Below are 20,657 nucleotides of genomic sequence, written 5' to 3'. Positions count from 1 at the left end.
ATCATAGCTTACTGGACCTTGCAACTTCGGGGCTCAGGTGATTCTCCCCAGTAGCTGGACTGCAGGTATGTGCCACTATGCCCGGCTGATCTTTTCTTTTTTAATGTTTTGTTTTATTATTATTTTTTTATTTCTGATTAATACAAGGGTAAAATGGGTTACAGAGTTGGGCTTTGTTAGGTAAGGTCCCTGTTGTAGTTGTGCCACTCACCCAAGAGGTGTGCTGTGTACCCCTACATTGTGCCCATTAGGTGAGAGCACGTCAACCCTCCTCCGTCTTCCTCTTTCCCCTCTCACTACTACTGCCACTTTCCCCCCACTTGAATTAAATTGAGTTTTCTTTTGTGTGAGCATGTGTTGGTTTGTCCACTGGCTTCGTATTAGTATTGAATACATTGGATACTTGCTTCTCCATTCTTATGATACTTTACTAAAGAGAAGGTTCTCCTCCTCTATCCAGGTTAATACAAAAGATGTAAAGTCTCCATCTTTTTTATGGTTGAATAGCATTCATTGGTATACATACACCACAGTTTATTAATCCATTCATGGGTTGATGGGCACTTGGGTTGATTCCACATCTTGGTGATTATAAATTGAGCTGCAATAAACAATGTAGTGCAAATACCCTTAAGATAAAATGATGCTTTTTCTTTCGAGTAGATAACCTAGTGATAGGATTGTAGGATCAAATGGAAGGTCTATTTTGAATTCTTTGAGGATTTTCCATACTTCTTTCCAAAGAGGCTGTAGTAGTTTGCAGTCCTACCAACAATATGGAAGTATTTTTTTTTTTTTTTTTTTGTAGAGACAGAGTCTCACTTTATGGCCCTCAGTAGAGTGCCGTGGCCTCACACAGCTTACAGCAACCTCCAACTCCTGGGCTTAAGCGATTCTCTTGCCTCAGCCTCCTGAGTAGCTGGGACTACAGGCGCCCGCCACAACGCCCGGCTATTTTTTGGTTGCAGTTTGGCCGAGGCCGGGTTTGAACCCGCCACCCTCGGTATATGGGGCCGCCGCCTTACCTACTGAGCCACAGGCGCCGCCCAATGTGGAAGTATTTTTTTCTCTCCACAACCGTGCCAGCATGTGCGGCTTCAGAACTTTGTGATGTGGGCTATTCTCACTGGGGTTAGGTGATACCTTAGGATGGTTTTGATTTGCATTTCTTTGAGGATTAGGGATAAAGAGCTTTTTTTATATGTTTGTTGGCCATTCTGTCTTCTTGAGAGAAGGTTTTGTTCATGTCTCTTGCCCACTGATAGATGGGATTGTTTCTTTTTTTGTTGATTAATTTGAGTTCTCTGTAGATTCTAGTTATCAACCCTTTGTCATATGCATATCTTTTCCTCTTCTGAAGGTTGTCTCTTTGCTTTGTTGTGTCCTTAAACTGTACAGAAGCTTTTTAAGCTTAATTAAGTCCCATTTATTTATTTTTGTTGTTGTGATTGCTAGTGGAGTCTTCTACGTAAGCTTTCCCCAGGCTAAAAAAAAATCAAGAGTTTCCTGCGCTTTCTTTGAGGATTTTATTGTTTTGTGTTTTAGATTTTAAATCTTTTATCCATTGCAAGTCAATTTTTGTAAGTGGTGAAAGGTGCAGCTCCAGTTTCTGTCTTTTACATGTGGTTATCTAATTCTCCCAGCACCATTTATTGAATAGGGATTCTTTTCTCCACTAGATGCTTTTGTTTGGTTTATCAAAGATCAGACCTAAGAGGTTTCATCTCTGGTATTTCTATTCTGTTCCATATGTCTATGTCTCTGTTTTTGTGCCATACCATGCTGCCTTGATTATTGTAGACTTGTAATTTAACCTGATGTCTAGTAGACTGATGCCTCTGGATTTGTTTTGGTTACTAAGAATTGTCTTTGCTATACCAGTTTTTTTTTTTTTCTGGTTCCATATGAAGCAAAGAACTATTTTTTCAAGTTCTTCAAAGTATGATGTTGGTATTTATTGGGGATTTCATTAAATCTTATTGCCTTGGGTAGTATAGACGTTTTAACAATGTTGATTCTTCCCAGGGCTGGCTAATCTTTAAAACATTTTTTTAGAGATGGGGTCTCACCATGTTGTCCAGGCCCACAGCCTGAGTCTGAGGTTGCAGTGAGCTATGACATGATTGCACTCTGCTCAGGGCATAGGGTAGAACTCTGTCATAACAGAAAAAAAAAAAGGAAAGAAAAAAACTTCATTAGACATTTCTTGCATGACACATCTATTGGCAGCTGATGCCTTCAGTTGTTGTTTAAAAAAGTCTTTCTCCCCATTTTTGGAGAATAATTTTGTATAGTACAAAATTCTAGCTTGTTTTCTTCCAATATCTTACATATTTCATGCCACTTCTTTTTTGTTCACATGGATCTGAGAAGTTAGGGGTAATTCTTAGCTTTGTACCTCTAAAGGTAAAGTCTTTTTCCTCTGACCTTTTTGTAGTGTTTTCTTCATCTTTTGTTTTCTGAAGTTTGAATATGATAAACATTGGTGTGATTTTCCTGGCATTTATCCAGAAATGCTTTGTCTTCTCTGGGTTTCCTAAATCAGTATCTTACATTGTTTTGGGGAAAATTCTTAGTCATTATTGCTTCTGTTCTTTTCTCCTTCTAGTATTTCCATTACTTGTCAATTATACCTTTTATAGTTGTCCTATAATTCTTAGACATTGTTCTCTTCCTTTCGTCTTTCTTTTTTTTTTCCCCGCCCCCCCCTTGTTCTTTTTTTTTTCAATTTTGGAAGTTTCTTTTGTCATATCTTCAAGCTCATATTCTTGAATTCTTCTGCCACATCCATTCTACTAATGAGCCCATCAAAAGCATTCTTTGTTTTTGTTAGTGTTTTTGACCTTATAACATTTCTTTATGATGATTCTTAGACTTCTCGTATGTCTCCTACATTATCCATCTGTTCTTGCATGTTGTCTACTTTTCTTTTGAAGTGCTTAGCCTGGTTGGGCCTGGTGGCTCACGCTTGTAATCCTAGCATTCTGGGAGGCCAAGGTGGGTGGATTGCCTGAGCTCTCATAGGTTGGAGACCAGCCTGGATAAGAGTGAGACCCTGTCTCTAAAAATAGCTAGGCGTTGTGGCAGGCACCTATAGTCCTAGGTCCTTAGAGGCTGAGGTGAGAGAATCGCTTGAGCCCAACACTTTGAGATTGCTGTGACCTATGACGCCACAGTACTCTAATGAGGGTGACGAAGTGAGACTCTGTCTCAAAAAAAAAAAAGTGCTTAGCCTATTAATCACAGTCTTTTGAATTCTTGCCATGTCTGACCCTAGTTATGATGCTTGTTTACTTCAAATTGTGGTTTTTGCCTTTTAGTATGCCTTGTATTTTTTTGTAGGTGGAAATTGCACAAAAGGAACTATAATGGTAAGGTGTGGGTGGAGGTGAAGTGTCCTGTGTCTAGCTCTTGGCTTTTTGGTGAGTTTTTGTCCTTGGACTGTGAACATAGCCAGTGTGTCGTCATTCTTTTTGTTTTCTCCTAAGCTTGGGCAAAATGTTCAGAGGGAGCTGGAGGTTTACATTTCTCTTTCCGAGGTTGATTAATTTCTGATAAAACCCCAGGAAGTTAGTCTCTTAGTCTTCTAAGTTCAGGAGAAATGAGAAATCCAGGTTTGCAGAGTTTTTGCTTGAAGTGTTAAATAGTATTTGAACCTCTGCTCGTTCTTCTTTCAGTATGTACAGTATATTTGCTGCCAGATGAATTTTTCCTCAGAAAAAAAATTTTTCTTTAGAGATAGAGTCTCACTTTGTCACCCTGGGTAGAGTGCCCTGGCGTCACAGCTCACAGAAACCTCAAATTCTTTGGCTCATGCGATCCTCTTGCCTCAGCCTCCCAAGTGGGTAGGATAATAGGCACCTGCTAGTTTTTAGAGACAGGTCTTGCTTTTGCTGAAGCTGGTCTCCAACTCCCTAACTCAAGTAATCTACTCTGAGCCTCCCAAAGTGCTAGATTACAGGCATGTCTCAAAAACTTTTAATGGTATCCTCTTTATAAAATAAAGGGTAAGCCCCTTGGTTTAGCTTTGAAGATCTGTGGTCTTTTCCAACCTTTTTTCTACACAGTTCTTAAAATACCTTGTTCCATCTTAATTAAGCCACTTTATTCTAAATGTATCCTGTGTGTTGGATTGAGATAAGAATAGGAATATTCTTAACATGGAAATCATACAGGGATGAATTTTTTAATTCCTAAACTCCCTGTAATGCAAGTGTTCTAATTTAGACAGACGAGGACAGCCGAAGCCCTGGAAGGAGAGTGTAACATGTCTTTTCAGCTTATGGCAGCTGGCGAGTTAAGTTACATGGGAAGTCTGCCCGTATCCAGCTCCTTGTAGCTGGGAAGCCGAGCTCCACAGAAGGTCTGCAATCCACAATTAGCAATTCATAATCTATAATCCACACAAGTGGAAGGTCCTGTACACCTTTATACTCAGGGGGAACAATAATGGCAGGGTGCCAGCCAGCAGTTCACTGTGTATAGTTATGTTTATCTATAACACTTGGTGCCTTCTGGCAAGGCCATGGGTGAGAAAGCCCAAACAACTGTGTTTCCCATGGGTGAGAAAGCCCAAACAACTTTATTTGGCTCTATCCTTTCCCTTATCCTTGTATGTGTCATGGAAAAGCTTAGTCTTTGAAAATTCCTTTTATGTGCTGTTTGTTGTGACTTCACTTCTCTTAAATGGCATTCATGTCAGGGGTCTGGGTTGACTACAGGTATATGAGAATCAGAATTGGAACAACGGTGAGAGACGTAGAATCAATGATGAGCCCAATCCAAAAAATAGCTGGTAAAACGATATGCAGGGAAATAAGCCATTTTTCTTTAGTGGTCATGAATCATTCTGATTGTAAACCTTTGTTTATTCCAGATGGGCAAAAACAATTTTTAAAGCATATATACTTCTTTTAATGCAAACTCTAAGGTCATACTTCATCAGCCTGTAAAAATATGGAGTTGTTTTAACAAATATCCACCCACCTCTGCATCCCAGAGTGCTAGGATTACAGGCATGAGCCACTGTGCCCGGCCCTATTCTTAAATTTTTTTTATACAAGAAAGAGAATCATATACATTCTGAGTATTCTTTTTTCCTCATTTCCGTTTTCGCAGGTTTTTATATGTCAGCCTAGTATAAAAATAAAAAAAGAGATAGGTTCTCTGTCACCTAGGCTAGAGTGTGGTGGTGTGATCACAGCTCATTGCTAGAGATGCTACTAAATATCCTATAATGCACAGTAGAGCCCCTCAACAACAAAGACTTAGAAGTTCTCTATAATCCTTTCAGGAAACTTGAAGTTAACTAAGCACAGAATATATTAAGGGCCAGAAATTCACTTGGGGTGGGAGTGAATGAAGAGAAAGTAGTTTTCTTACATCTGTCATCCGCTGGAATCTCTTCCTGAAACGATATCTAACAGGCAGTAAAAAACTGTCCTAATTGCTTATTTGGGCATAGGAAATCTGTAGGTCAAAAAATGTTCTCCTTGATCAGAGAACTGTGAAGCACTGCTGCCTAGATTTACTGTTATACAGCTTAGAAAAAAATATTGTTAATGTAAATACCAAAGGATTATAACTTTAAGACAGAGGGAAGCATTTTTGAATAAATGGAATACATAATTAACTCTGAGACATTTTTTAAATTAATTAATTATTTTTGAGAAAGAGCCTCAAGCTGTTGCCCTGGGTAGAGTGCTCTGGCATTACAGCTCACGGCAACCTCCAACTCCTGGTCTCGAGATTCTCCTGCCTCCGCCTCCCAAGTAGCTGGGACTGCAGGCCCAGGCTGGATTTGAACCCGCCAGCTCGAGTGTATGTGGCTGGTGCCTTAGCCACTTGAGCCACAGGTGCCCAGCCAAGGCAAAAATTTTAAATCTTGATTGACTAAAACCTTTTGCTTGTTTTGGTTTAATAAATAGTTTATGGGAGTGGTTATTGATTTTAGCCTTTTAATTATCTGTTTTATTAATGTTATCAGTGGAATAGGTTAGCTAATTTTGTCATATCTGAAAGGTCTCCTCAAATGGTAATGTTTTCCTGTTTTGGAATGGGAAACCATTGCGGATTCTATTTTAGTTTTAAGGCTGAACCTAATTTTTGAAGGCAGCAAAATTGGTGTGTGATAAATTTTCTTTTAATAAGTTGATATTTAGGGGTGTTGGGTAATTTGTTTCTTCAGTCAGTTAGAATGAAAAAGTCTACCTATTCTTGCCCTGTTAAAAACTTTTTATTTTGAAATATACCAGAATTTCTGTAAGTTGACCATGCAAGGGGCTGTAACAAACTGGTTGACCTAATGGAGGTGGTCAACATAAGGAACTAGGCCTTAGTACCTGTGGTGCGTGTCCAATCTATAAAAATTAGATCTATTTAAAGAGGTGTAGGATGGTGGTCAACTTTGGAGGTTCTACTGTAGTTTCAAAATAAGTATTGCAAAAATAGTACAAAGTCCTACGTACTGTTTACTCAATTTCCGCCCATTGTTAACATTTTACCATATTTGCTTTACTACTCTGTGTACTTTTCCCCCTTGAATTATTTAAAGTTCCTCAAATTTTTAAGTATTTCCTAAGAACTTGGATATTATATAACTAAAGTACTGTACTGTAAGTTCAGGAATCTTGCTGGGGTGATTGTGGGATAGAGTCTCACTCTGTTGCCTGGACCATGGCAATCTCAAACTCCTGGGCTCAAGCCATCCTCCTGCCTCTGTCTCCCAAGTAGGTAGGACTACAGGCACCCACCAAAAACACCTAGTTAACTTTTCTATTTTTAGTAGACATGAGGTCACACTCTTGCTCAGGCTGGTGTCTAACTCCTAAGGTTTTGGCCTCCTAGAGTGCTAGGATTTACAAGTATGAGCTACTGTGCACAGTCTAGGTTCAGACATTTTAATATTACTATAAAACTTGTAAATAATATACCGTTCATACTCAAACAAGTTTCATTATATAGGCCGGGTGTGGTTACAGCTTACGCCTGTAATCCTAACCACTCTAGGAGTCCAAGGTGGGTGGATTTCTTGAGCTCATTAGTTCTTCGAGAACAGCCTGAGCAAGAGCGAAAACCCCCGTCTCATAAAACTAGCCAGGAGTTGTATTGACCTGTAGTCCTAGCTATTTGGAAGTCTGAGGCAAGAGGATCACTTGAGTCCAAGAGTTTGAGGTTGCTGTGAGCTATGATGTCACAGCACTCTACCCGGGGCAACAAAGTGAGTCTGTCTCAAAAAAAAAAAAAAAAAAATTTTTTTTTCTTCCATTATAGAGCGTTCTTTCCCCCTGCATCCAGGATATCTTCAATTTCACATATTGTATTTGTCATGTATTGTTAGTTTTCTTTAAACTTGAATCATTTCTTTGCCTATCCTAGTCTTATTAGGTACTGACATTTTTGCAGCGTACAGGTGAACTTTTCTGCAGAATGTGCCCCAGTTTGAATTTGATAAACGCTAAGTTACAGACAGGTTATGCAATTTTGGCAAGAGTATCCCATAAGTAAATGTTGTACTTCATAATACATCAGGAGGCATTTGTAAATTTTGTCATTCTTTGATTACTTGAAATTCTTCCAGGTTTCTTTTTTTTTTTTTTTTTTTTTTTTTTGTAGAAACAGAGTCTCACTTTATGGCCCTCGGTAGAGTGCCGTGGCATCACATAGCTCACAGCAACCTCCAACTCCTGGGCTTAAGCGATTCTCTTGCCTCAGCCTCCCGAGTAGCTGGGACTACAGGCGCCCGCCACAACGCCCAGCTATTTTTTGGTTGCAGTTCAGCCGGGGCCGGGTTTGAACCCACCACCCTCGGTATATGGGGCCAGTTTCTTCCAGGTTTCTTTACTATAAAGATGCCACATTTTCCTTGTTAATAAAATGAGATTTGTTTGAGACTATGGAAATAATCTTGTTTTTTTTTTATTTTGGCCGGGGCTAGGTTTGAACCCGCCACCTCTGGCATATGGGACCTGCACCCTACTCCTTGAGCCACAGGCGCTGCCCGAAATAATCTTGTTTTTATAATAAACATTGATGAATCTTGCCTTAATTATTACTGTAATATTGTTGCAAAATGGAGATTTTTTTTCCCCACCTCTGTCATTCAGTCTATATTTATTGGAATTCTGTTGTAGTAAAGAAGAGCTTATCACTTGTTATCCTTTTTCTTTTTCTTTCTTTCTTTCTTTCTTTTTTTAGAGGTTTCATTATGTTACTGATCACAGACCTCAAACTCTGGGCCTCAAGCAGTCCTCCTCCTTAGCCTTTTATGTACCTGAACGTACCTGGGGCTCCTTCTGTTACCTTTTGGATTCATAGTCTGTTATTCAAAAAATTAATAATTTATTACTGTAATTCATTTTGCTTAAATTGTTAGTATTAGGACCAGTAGAAGACAACTGTCTGGCCCCTGTGATTTGTGCTCCCTTATTTTTAAGGCCCATTTGTTCTTTCCTTATTCCAGTCTTATAATCAGTAATTTCTTCAGATTTCTGATTCCTTTGAGATTTTGAAATCAGTGCCATTTATATGTTTTTAAAATTGAATTTTAAGGTTTGTTTTCTTTTAGCTCTAAACAGAAGGATACATATGGAGTGGTAAACATACATTTATTAAAAGCCAAATGACAATAATTAAAATTATTCTCATGTTCAAGTTAATAAATCTAGTCTTTTGGGTAAATAATTTAATACTGACGTAAGATTTTTAGTATTTTCTTCTCAACAGTATTTTGAAAGATGGGACATTTGATTAGTAGTTTTTGAATTCACAGTCTTAGTGTTTCTGGTGGAGAAAACAAAGTTTAAAATAGCATTTTTCATAGAAAGTATATCTAGAAATAACCTAGAGCTCATTTTGAAAATACAGTAACCAAGTCCTAAAGTGGTCTGAAGATCATTAAAATGTCTTTTATTCTCAGAAAATATTTAGACAATCATCAGTGATATTTATTTTCTCTTGACTTTTTTATTATTCCATAAGACCTTAAAATCTTTTTGTCTGATTCCAGGAAAGAACAACGTTTCCAAAATATCTTAGTCTAGAAAAGAAGAGAGAAATAGATTATAGAGTTGTAATTTTGTTAGTGAGAACTGTAGTGTGAGGTACTTTTTTTCTCTCATAAGAAAGGGATGGGGAGAGGTGATACCCCTCCCTGCAGCCAATCTAGTAGGTACAGAAAGTTAGTTGTAAGAGATTTGTTTATGGAGATTATTATATTTGAAAGAAGTAACTGGCCTGTTGTTTTGCATCTGGATGGTTTCTAAAGTCGAACTTCTGTTGGAGTAATCCATTCCTTAGCATTTACAGGATTTTGGTAGTGTGTGCTAGGTAAGAAAGGGATAGTTCCTCTTTGAATTTTAGATCTACTACATAGCTTTGTCTAATTTGAGGTCAGCACTGGTGAGCTGGAAATGTGCCTTCTCATTCTACCATTCTGGAAGTCTTGTTCCAGGAAAAACCTTTACTTGATTGTCTTATTTAGTTTGGGTTGCTATAACAAATTAATAAGGCCTAATCAGCTAGACTGGTGCAGTGTTACTCTAGCCTGTGGCTAGAGTGAGACTCCGTCATCTATAAATAAATAAGAAGAAAGAAAAGACAGAAAAAGATAGAAAGGAAGACAGAAAGACAAAAAGGCAGCTAGGAAAGGAAGGCAGGCAGAGAAAGAAGGAAATAAAGGCAAAAAAGGAAAGGAAAAGGAAGAATTTCCATTTGCTGTATTTCTTCACAACTTAGGGGGAGAATAGTGATGGTAATCTGACCTAATTGTGATAGCTGAACTACTCTTTGAAAAATAGGAGAACTTTTTGATAACATTTTAATTATAAATTTTACATTTAAAATGATCATCTATAGCTTTAAGCTAAAAGTGGTAGAGTGCTTCTAAATTTTAATACTTTTACTTTTACTATACTGTGGTTTGTTCTGCTGCTGTAAAGAATGACATTGGTACAACTGCTCATTTATTTACCGAAGCAGGCACTAAGTTAGAGTTTAAATGGGAGAAAACCCAAAACAGAAGAAACGCTGCTCATTTTCTCTGAGGCCTTTAAGATATTAGACCCAAATTATAAATTGTATAAGTTTTCTATTGTGCGATGATTTTTCCTGTATTTAACTGTCTAGGAAATGTCAACAGAATAGACCTCAAAACCCTATAAAATAATTTAAAGAGATTTATTCTGAGCTGAATACATGCAACCATAGTCCGGAGAGCCATGCCTAAGAAACCTTGAACAAGTGATCTCACTGTATTTGGGTTATAGCTTGGTTTTTTATGATTTTAGGCAGATGGAAAGGCCCAAAAGACAGGACATCTCAAAGCAGGGGTTATATGTGGGCTTAAAGATTCTTTATTTGTAATTAGTTGAAGAAGTGAAGTCTTCTGTTAAGTTAGAGACAATGTACCAGGCGAGAGAGAGAGAGACACACACACACACACACACACACACCACCCCACCCACCCCCCACCCCCAGAGAGAGAGACACACACACACACACACCACACCACCCCCCCCACCCCCAGACTCAAGTGATTTGTTTAGTAACTTGATAACCAACAGGTGTGGTTTAACCTTCCTCTTACATGGCCTTGGGTTTGGTTTTTTTTTTTTTTTTTGTAGAGACAGAGTCTCACTTTATGGCCCTCGGTAGAGTGCCGTGGCCTCACACAGCTCACAGCAACCTCCAACTCCTGGGCTTAAGCGATTCTCTTGCCTCAGCCTCCCGAGTAGCTGGGACTACAGGCGCCCGCCACAACGCCCGGCCATTTTTTGGTTGCAGATTGGCCGGGGCCGGGTTTGAACCCGTCACCCTCGGTATATGGGGCCGGCGCCTTACCTACTGAGCCACAGGCACCGCCCATGGCCTTGGGTTTGTTAATGATTTTTTTTTTTTTTTCAGCTTATTGTGAGGAATGAGGCATAATCTGATCTCCTTTCTTCTTATAGTCAGCTACTTTTTTTTTTTTGGGTGGGGGGAGGAGGTTCCCTTGTCAAGGGGTGGTCAATTCACTCAGTTTGGAGGGCTTAAGATTTTATTTTAGTTTACAAGAAAAACCAGATAAGAACATTCTTGCAGCATTAGAATTGCACAACAAAACAGTCTAACACTGCAAGAATGTGGACCTTTGATATGTCAATTAGGAATCAAGAACTTTGTGTTTTGGGGTTTCTTTTGTTTGTTTGTTTTTTTGAGACAGAGTCTAACTTTGTTGCCCTTGGTAGAGTGCTGTAGCATCACAGCTCATAGCAACCTCCAACTCTTGGGCTTAAGTGATTCTCTTGCCTCAGCCTCCTGAGTAGCTGGGACTATAGGCACCCACCATAATGCTCAGGGTTTTTTTTTTGTTTTTTTTTTGTTTTTTGAGACAGATTCACTGTCACCCTTGGTAGAGTGCGGTGGCATCACAGCTCACAGCAACCTCAAACTCTTAGGCTCAAGTGATTCTCTTGCCTCCGCCTGCCAAGTAGCTGGGACTGCAGGTACCCACCACCTTCGGTGTTATGTGGCTGGCACCGTAACTACTGTGCTATGGGCCCTGAGCCCCAGCTATTGTTTTTGAAGATGAGGTCTCACTCTTGCTCAGGCTTGTCTCGAACCTGTGAGCTCAGGCAGTCTATCTGCTTTGGCCTCCCAGAGTGCTAGAATTACAGGCGTGAGCACTGTGCCAGAAATCAGGAACTTTGAGTGGCAAGTCACAGAGCTGTTTTCTTATCTACCCCCGATGACATCATGTTTGTGCCAACTGTTTGTGGTAGATGAGTTTTGGTGGGTTATGTTTGGACACTTAAGCTTAAAGATCTTCTTAGGGAGGTTTCTCTAGTTAAGTAAAAACCCTACTATAAAAAAGGCAGCACATTCTGTTAACCTGAAAGAGAAGACTCACTCTCCCTTTGATAACTTTGAATAACAATTTGAATTGCACGTTCCTATTGGGGGAAATAGAAAAGAGTATTAAAATAACCTGAAGGTCTTGTTTTATTGGCAACTTAGGATGCAAAGTATTATTTTTAAACTTGACAAGATATCCCTAAAGGTTAAATAATAAAGTTTTCCAAAGCTGAATATGCTTATTTAGAGTTCAGCTTTTCTGCTTAAAATACAAAAAGAACTTCCTAAAACTTTGAAGTGGGAATACAGCTGTTTTGATTATCTGCTATTAAGTGAACTCATAATATCCCTTTTTGCACTTGGTAAGGATTTAAAAAATTCTAGACTTGATGCTAAAATCTTTCCACATGTCTCCAAAGGAGGCATTTACTATATACAGGAATCCATCTTCATCCTTTTCACATTTATAGGCCTCTGAGATGCTCAACATGCTGTCTGTTCTATAATCAGAAGAAAGGTTGATAGTAGCTTTGAGCTATAAGTGCCTTCTGATTGTCATGTTGGTGTGATCATTTACAAGGAATTTGGGTCTTATCGAGGACATTTAGCTTTTTCTTACCTTTATATTTATTCTTTTATCACCTGGATTTTAGTAGGATGTTTCTCTGAGATAAGTCCTCTGTCTCTTCTACTGTACAGGGAATCTATTCATATGCTTATTCCCCTCTATATATCCTTGGTGAGGTATGGTCTTCAGGGCTTTTGTCCATGTTTTTAATCAGACTATTATTGATAATGAGTTTTAAGAGTATAGTTTGGAAAACTCTTGTCAGTTGTGTCTTTTGACGCTGTCTTTTATAGAATAGAAGTTTTAATTTTAGAGATGTTCAGCTTATTATTTCTTTCATGATTTTATTATTCTTAACTTTAGTTTGTATCTAAAAATCCGGAACTTAATCTAATTTTTTAAAATTTCAGATTAATATAATAGTACATATGATTGGGTTGCATTTGTTAGATAGTGTCAGAACATACCAAGCTCCCCTGCTCCCACTTGAGTTTGATGCTGTTTTTCTCATGAGGGCCTATAGTTCATCTACTAGTTTCAAATTAGTATTGAGTACATAGGGTGCTTGCTTTTTCACTCTTGAGATACTTTACTAAGGAGAATGTTCTTTAATTCCATGCAGGTAAACACAAAAGATATAAAGTCTCCATCTTTTTATGGCTGAGTAGTATTCCGTGGTATATATATCATAGTTTATTAATCCAGCTATGAGGTGATGAGCACTTGGGTTGTTTCCACATCTTTACGATTGTGAATGGAGCTGTTATAAATATTCAAGTGTAAATGTCCTTGTGATAAAATGATAATATTCTACTGGGTAGATATCAGGTAGTAGGATTGCAGGATCAAATAGAAGGTCTACTTTTTTTAGCTCTTTGAAGATTGTAGGCTGTACTAGTTTGCAGTCCCACCAACAGAGTTTTTAAGTATTCCCTTATGTCTGCACCCACACCAGCATCTGCAGCTTTGGGACTCTGTGATAGGGGCTGTTCTCACTGGGGTTAGGTGGTATCTCAGTGGTTTTGATTTTCATTTCTTTGACTAAGAACGATGAGCATTTTTTCATGAGTTTATTGGCCATTCATCTGTATTCTTGGGAGAAGGTTCTGTTTGTGTCTCTTGCCCAGTGAGTCGTTTGTCTATTCTTGTTGATTTGCTTGAGGTTTTGGGGGTGGGGGTGTGGCCAGGGCCGGGTTTTTTGAACCTGCCACCTCTGGTATATGGGGCCGGCACCCTACTCCTTTGAGCCACAGGCACCGCCCCTGCTTGAGTTCTTTGTAAATTCTTGTTATCAACCCTTTGTCAGATTTGTAACATGTGATTGTTTTCTCACGTTTGGAAGTTTGCATGTTTTGTTGAGTGTGTCCTTAGCTATGTAGAAGCTTTTACGTTTGATCAGGTCTCAGTTACTTTTGTTGTTGGCCGCAGTTGCCAGTGGGGTCCTCCTCGTAAAATCTCTCCCCAGACCAATATCATTAAAAGTTTTCCCAAGTTTTCTTCTAGAGCTTTTATAGTTTCATGTCTTTTTTTTTTTTTTTTTTTGAGACAGTGTCACTATGTCACCCACAGTAGAGTTGCTGTGGCATCACAGCTCACAGTAACTTCAAACTCTTAATCTCCTGCCTCAGCCTCCCAAGTAGCTGGGATTATAGGCACCTGCCACAATATCTGGCCATTTTTGGTTGCAGTTGTCATTGTTATTTAGCAGGCCCAGGCGGGGCGCAAACCCACCAGCTTTGTATGTGGCCAGCGCCCTACTCACTGAGCTACAGGTGCTGAGCCAGTTTCATGTCCTAGGTTTAAATCTTTTTATTCATTGTGAGTTAATTTTTGTTAAGTGGTTAAGAGTTACAAGTCCAGTTTCAGTCTTTTACATGTGGCTATAGTTCTCTCAGCACCATTTATTAAGTAGGGATTCTTTTACCCAGTATATGTGTGTTTGGTTTGTCAAAGATCAGATGGCAGTGTGAGGCTGGTTTCATCTCTAGGATTTCTTTTCTGTTCCACAGATCTATTTTCATGTCTGTACCATGCTGTTTTGATCATTATAGACTTGTAGTATCACCTGAAGTTCTCTAACATAATGCCTCCCAGTTTGTTTTTATTTCTTAGAATTGCACTGGCTATTTGTTTTTTTTTGTTTGTTTTTTTCCCTGGTTCCATATGAAATGAAGTACTGTTTTTTCAAGTTCTTCAAAGTGTGATGTTGGGTTTAATGAGGATTGCATTAAACCTGTAGATCACTTTGGGTAGTATAGACATTTTAGCAATGTTGATTCTTCCCAGCTATGAGTATGGTATGTTCTTCCATTTATTTTCTCAAGGTTTCATAGTTAGCTCTGTAGAGATCCTTCATATCCTTTGTTAAGTGTATCTCAGGGTATTTCATTTTCTTTGAAGCTACTGTGCAGGGTACTGTGTCTTTGATTTTCAACTTGACTGTTACAATATATGAAGGCTACTAGTTTGTGGACATTGATTTTATATCCGGAGACATTATTGTACTATTTCTCAGTCACTTCTGGAGTCTCGTGGTTGAGTCCCTGGGGTTTTCTTTTTTTTTTTGGCCTAGTTCTCAGTCACTTCTGGAGTCTCGTGGTTGAGTCCCTGAGGTTTTCTTTTTTTTTTTTTTTTTTTTTTTTGGCTGGGGTTTGAACCCACCACCTCCAGCATATGGGACCGGCGCCCTACTCCTTGAGCCACAGGTGCCGCCCCAGTCCCTGGGTTTTCTTTTTTTTGTTGTTTTTTTGTTTTTTGTAGAGACAGAATCTCACTTTATGGCCCTCGGTAGAGTGCCGTGGCCTCACACAGCTCACAGCAACCTCCAACTCCTGGGCTTAAGCGATTCTCTTGTTTCAGCCTCTCGAGTAGCTGGGACTACAGGCGCCCGCCACAACGCCCGGCTATTTTTTGGTTGCAGTTTGGCCGGGGCGGATTTGAACCCGCCACCCTCGGTATATGGGGCCGGCGCCTTACCGACTGAGCCACAGGCGCCGCCCATCCATGGGTTTTTCTAAGTCTAAGGTCATACATCATCAGCAAAGAATAAAAGTTTGATCTCCTGTCCCCATTTGGATACCCTTGATTCACTTCTGTTGCCTGATTGCATTGGCTAGGACTTCTAGTATTTTGGTGAATGATAGTGGGCATCCTTGTTTGGTTCCGGTTCTAAGTGGAAATGCTTTCAGTTTTAGAGATTCAGTGTGATACTGGCTGTAGGTTTGGCGTAGATGGCTTCTATCAATTTAAGAAATGTCCCATTTATGCCTATGCCTGGTTTTGGTTTCAGGGTGTTATTTGCTTTGTGCAAAGAATTGGGAAGAGTTCATTCCTTCTCAGTGTATGAGAATAGGTTCTGCAACATAGTTACAAGCTCTTTGAAGATTTGGCAGAATTCTCTGGTGTGGAACTTTTTGTTGTTGAATACTCTGGTGTGGGACTTTTTGTTGTTGAAAGCTTTACTGTTACAGTTTTGCTATTTCTTCCTGGTTTAGTTTAGGGAGGTAGTGTGATTCTGGGTATTGTTCCGTTTCTTCCACATTTTCATATTTCTGGGTGTAGAGGTTTTTGTAGTAATCAGTGATGATGTTTTCACAGAACTTATCTTGAAAAACTGAAACTTTGTGTGCCTTTGACCCATCATTTCCCCATATCTACTCCCCAACCCCTGGAAACCACTATTCTTTCTGTTTCTTTAAATGATATTTATAGATTCCACATATAAGTGAAATCATGCATTATTTTTGTTTTTGTGTCTGGCTTATTTTACTTAGGATAATGTTCTCTAGGCTCATCCATATTGTCTCAAATAACATTTTCTTTAGTGCTGAATAGTATTCCATTGTTTATATACACCACATTTTCTTTCCTTTTTTTTTTCTTTCTTTTTTTTTTTTCTTTGTGAAAGTCTCACTGTGTTGCCCTTGGTAGAGTACCCAGGTGTCACAGCTCATAGCAACCTCAAACTCTTGGGCTTAGCAATTATCTTGCCTCAGCCTCGTAAGTAGCTGGGAATACAGGTGCCTGCCACAATGCCCAGCTATTTTTTGGGTTGTAGTTGTCGTTGTTTGGCAGGCCTGGGCTGGATTTGAACCCATCAGCTAGTGTATATGGTCTATCTGTGGACATTAAGGTTATTTCCATATTCTGGCTGTTGCAAATAATGCCACAGTGAACATCAGATGCAGATATCTGTGAAATACTGATTTCATATCCTTTAGGCATACTGTGTATACCTAGACATGAAATAGCTGCATCATAAGGTGTTTTTTTTTTTTTTTTAAATAGAGACAAAGTCTCACTTTGTCACTCTCAGAGTGCTGTGGCATCACAGCTCACCACAATTTCCAGCTCTTGGGTTTAGGCGATTCTCTTGCTTCAGCCTCCTGAGTAGCTGGGACTACAAGGTGCCCACAACAACGCCCAACTATTTTATTGTTGCAGTTTACGGGGTTGGGTTTGTATGGATTTTTAATTGTGTACAAGTGTCATCTTCACTTGAAATTTTCAGTTAAAATTCTTGAAATTTTGTAAGTTTTTAAAAGATTGCAGAAGTCCCGAATAATCCTCTAAATCGTTAGAAGGTGGAAGAAGAGTACATGCCAGTCAGCAAGGAGCCTGTCAGTTCTGTGTTCCTTGTTTCTTGAGGGAAAACTATTAACTGCAGTGCAGCCAAACTCTACTTTCAAAAAAGCCAGAGTTTTACTTCAGGCTCCACTTAATTGTGGGCAAGAAGATTGTTAACATTTTTTCTTTTCTTTTTTTTTTGAGTCACAGCCTCAAGCTCTTGCCCTGGTTAGAGTGCTATGGCGTCACAGTTCACAACAACCTCCAGCTCTTGGGCTTAGGCCATTCTCTTGGCTTAGCCTCCCAAGTAGCTGGGACTACAGGTACCCGCCACAATGCCTGGCTATTTTTTTTTGCAGTTTGGCCGGGGCCGGGTTCGAACCCGCCACCCTCGGTATATGGGGCTGGCACCCTACTCACTGAGCCATATAGGTGCCGCCCTGCTGTTAACTCTTCATTAGCTATTAATGCTTGATCATATGCTTAACCCAAAATTTATATCCAAAATATTTACTACTGACATCTTAATTTCAGTAATAAGTAAACTAGTTGAAAAGTTTTATAAGTTGAAGTTTAAGATGTTTATAAGAAAGTAATACATTTGAGGAAGTGGAGTTGAAAACTGAGCTGAGTAATAGTTCATTCAATTGGAGTAAATATTTTTAAGATGTGTTTAATGGAATTTGGGATAAAGTTGTTGGCACATTTGTGTGTATTTGTTATATTGAATAACATGGATCTAAGGGAGCCAGTCCTTTTATTTCAGTTTTGTAAACTCTACATCAAAAGAAGAGTGCCTGAGAGATGAGTCCTATTAGATATAGCTGTTAATTTTTTACTGTGCCTAATTTATAAATTAAACTTTATTATAGGCATAGGAAAAAAGTGTTTATAGGGTTTAATACTATTGGTGGTTTCAGGCATCCATTGGGGGTCATAATGTATCCCCTGAAGGGAGGGGGCTGATGTGTAGGTGTGTAAATACCTGTTTATTTGTGGCCTTCCTAAATAGAATGGTATTGGATAAAAGGTCAAGAAACTTCTATTATAATTGTTTTTCTTATTTCATTATAGAGACATACAGTCCTCACTTTAAAAACATAGCATACAAAACCTATTGTTCATAAAGAATTGCATGGAGCACAGTGCTAGAGTTCTCTCTCTACCTTCCACTTTCTGCCTTGCCACCAAGTCATACTCAAAGGAAGCAGTTACGGGTGGCGCCTGTGGCTCAAAGGAGTAGGGCTCAGGCCCCATATGCTGGCGGTGGTGGGTTCAAACCCTGCCCCAGTCAAAAAAAAAAAAAAAAGGAAAATAAAGGAAGCCAGTTACATCATTTTTTATATTTCATTTCAGAATATTATGGGGGACAAATGTTTGGTTATATACATTGCTTTTCTATCATTAGGGTCAAGTTATAAGTGTGCCTATCACTCAGATAGTATGCATTGTATCCGTTAGGTGTGAATTTATCCATCTCCTACTCCCCCTCCTATCTACTTGATTTTTGATGAGTATTATTTCTGTAAGTGTTGATTCATTAATTCCAATTTAATAGTGAATAAATTTGATGTTTTTCCATTCTTATGCTAATTCACTTAGAATGATCTTCAGTTCCATCCAGGTTAATATAATATGTATTAGTTCACCTTTTTTTTCTGGCATACATATGCCACATTTTATCAGTCTACTCATGTATTGATGGACACTTGGATTGTTTACACAATTGTGAATTGTGCAGCTATAAACATTCAAGTGTAACAAGAAGAAAAAGGGAGGCTTCAATTTACCAGTCTTTGGTTACTACAACCTTGTAGTAACCAAAACAGCATGGTACTGGCTGCCATAAAAGCAGAGGCATAGATCAATGGATTAGAACAGAGAATACAGTAATAAAACCATCCTCATTGCCATCTGATATTTTACAGAGCAGACAAAAACATCTACTCAGGGGAAGAATTCCTATTTAATAAATCATGCTGGGAAAATTGGATAGCCACATGTAGAAGACCGAAACAGGATCTCATCCATCATCCACAAAATTAACTCAAAATGGATAACTTAAAGCATAAATTCTAGAAGTCTGTTTGCAAGCTGTGTATTCTATAGAGGGCTGATAAACAGAATCTACAAGGAACTCAAGCAAATCAGCTTTCTTTCTCTCTCCCTACAGTCTCAAGCGATCCTCCTGCCTCAGCCTCCTGAGTAGCTGGGACTTACAGGCACCCACCATAACTAACACTTGGCTAGTTTTTTAGATTTTTTTTTTTTTTTTTAAGTAGAAATGGGGTCTCACTCTTGCTCAGGCTGGTCTCAAACTCCTGAGCTCAAGGGATCCATTCACCTCAGCCTCCCAGAGCGATAGGATTACAGGCATGAGCCACTTTGCATGTTAATTTTGTATTAACAAAATTATGGATTTAGTTTTAAGATCTAAGCTTTGGTGTATTACTATTCCTCTGTTTTACTGTATATTCCCTTCTGTTGGTTTTGACTTTATTTCTATATTTTTCAGGTCTTCGAATCAATGGAGAACTAATCACTGCCTATCCCCAAGTGGTGGTAGTGAGAGTACCAACCCCTTGGGTGCAAAGTGATAGTGACATCACTGTTCTGCGACATCTGGAGAAGATGGGGTGCCGGTTGATGAACCGACCTCAAGCTATCTTGAACTGTGTTAATAAGTTCTGGACATTTCAAGAGTTGGCTGGCCATGGCGTTCCTCTGCCAGATACTTTCTCTTATGGTGAGATCACTAATGAGAATGTGTTGCTAAATATAGAGTACCTGTAGTTTTACAAGCCATACTAAAGTAATAGGGCAAACTTAGGAATGTGAAGGAAATTCTCTGTGACTTAAAGTTTTAACAAACTGGGCAGAAGAATTAAGTCTTAAGAGTGGTTCTACAATGTGGGGTAGGATGGGGATAGCAAACTTTTACTCTAAGGGGCCAGATTATAAATATTTTAGGCTTTATAGGACTTAAATTCTCAGTGGTGATCATGAAAGCTGCTGTAGACAATGCTTGAACAAATGACTATGGCTCTGTGCCAATAAAAACTTTATTATAAAAATAGGCACTAGGCCATATTTGGCCACAGGCAGACCCTAGTTTGCCAACTACTGAGATGAAAGATAATAGAATTTGGTGACATCTTTAAATTATTATTTTCTTTTCTTTCTTTTTTTTTTTTAAAGATTTGTTTATTTATTTTTGCGATTTTGGCCGAGGCTTGATTTGAACCCGCCACCTCTGGCATATGGGGCCAGTGCCCTACTCCTTTGAGCCACAGGCGCTGCCCTAAATTATTATTTTCTTTATCATTTTCATGTTTTTAAGAAAATGACACTCGTATATGTATGCTTTAGAGTAGTGCTTCTAAAACTGTGGCAAAGGATCATTTTTTAAAGTCAATCTATAGATTAATACTCATATAAATGTAATGAAACTATCACAGCAGTGCCAGATTGCTAGTGCTTACTCCATCTACATTTGTATTTATTTGACCACATAACAATAGCAAACAAGTCATAATTGGCATAGGTTACAAGGCTACACTGCTCTACATAGTGTTGGGCTAGTATATTTCCTGCCCTTCTAGTTCTTCTGGTTTGGAAAAGATGAGACCTAACTATAAATCAGGACGGAGTTACCCATTTACAGAATTAAATGCCTAGTAGAATGCCTGGA

General features: G+C 38.9%; 1 protein-coding gene across 2 annotated transcripts in view; it reads left to right on the top strand.

Moving 5' to 3' along the window:
* Positions 1-20,657, top strand: part of RIMKLB (ribosomal modification protein rimK like family member B) — a 52,226-nt gene that overhangs the window by 14,892 nt on the left and 16,677 nt on the right. For both annotated transcript variants that reach the window (XM_053556215.1, XM_053556214.1), the window contains exon 3: positions 19,482-19,712. In XM_053556215.1, the coding sequence (XP_053412190.1) occupies positions 19,482-19,712 (231 nt within the window). The remainder of the gene's footprint in view (positions 1-19,481; positions 19,713-20,657) is intronic.

Source organism: Nycticebus coucang, chromosome 12 (assembly GCF_027406575.1).
Source record: "Nycticebus coucang isolate mNycCou1 chromosome 12, mNycCou1.pri, whole genome shotgun sequence".
Classification (NCBI taxonomy): Eukaryota; Metazoa; Chordata; class Mammalia; order Primates; family Lorisidae; genus Nycticebus; species Nycticebus coucang.
Note: the sequence above shows the minus strand (reverse complement) of the source record. Positions and strands in the feature narration are given on the sequence as shown.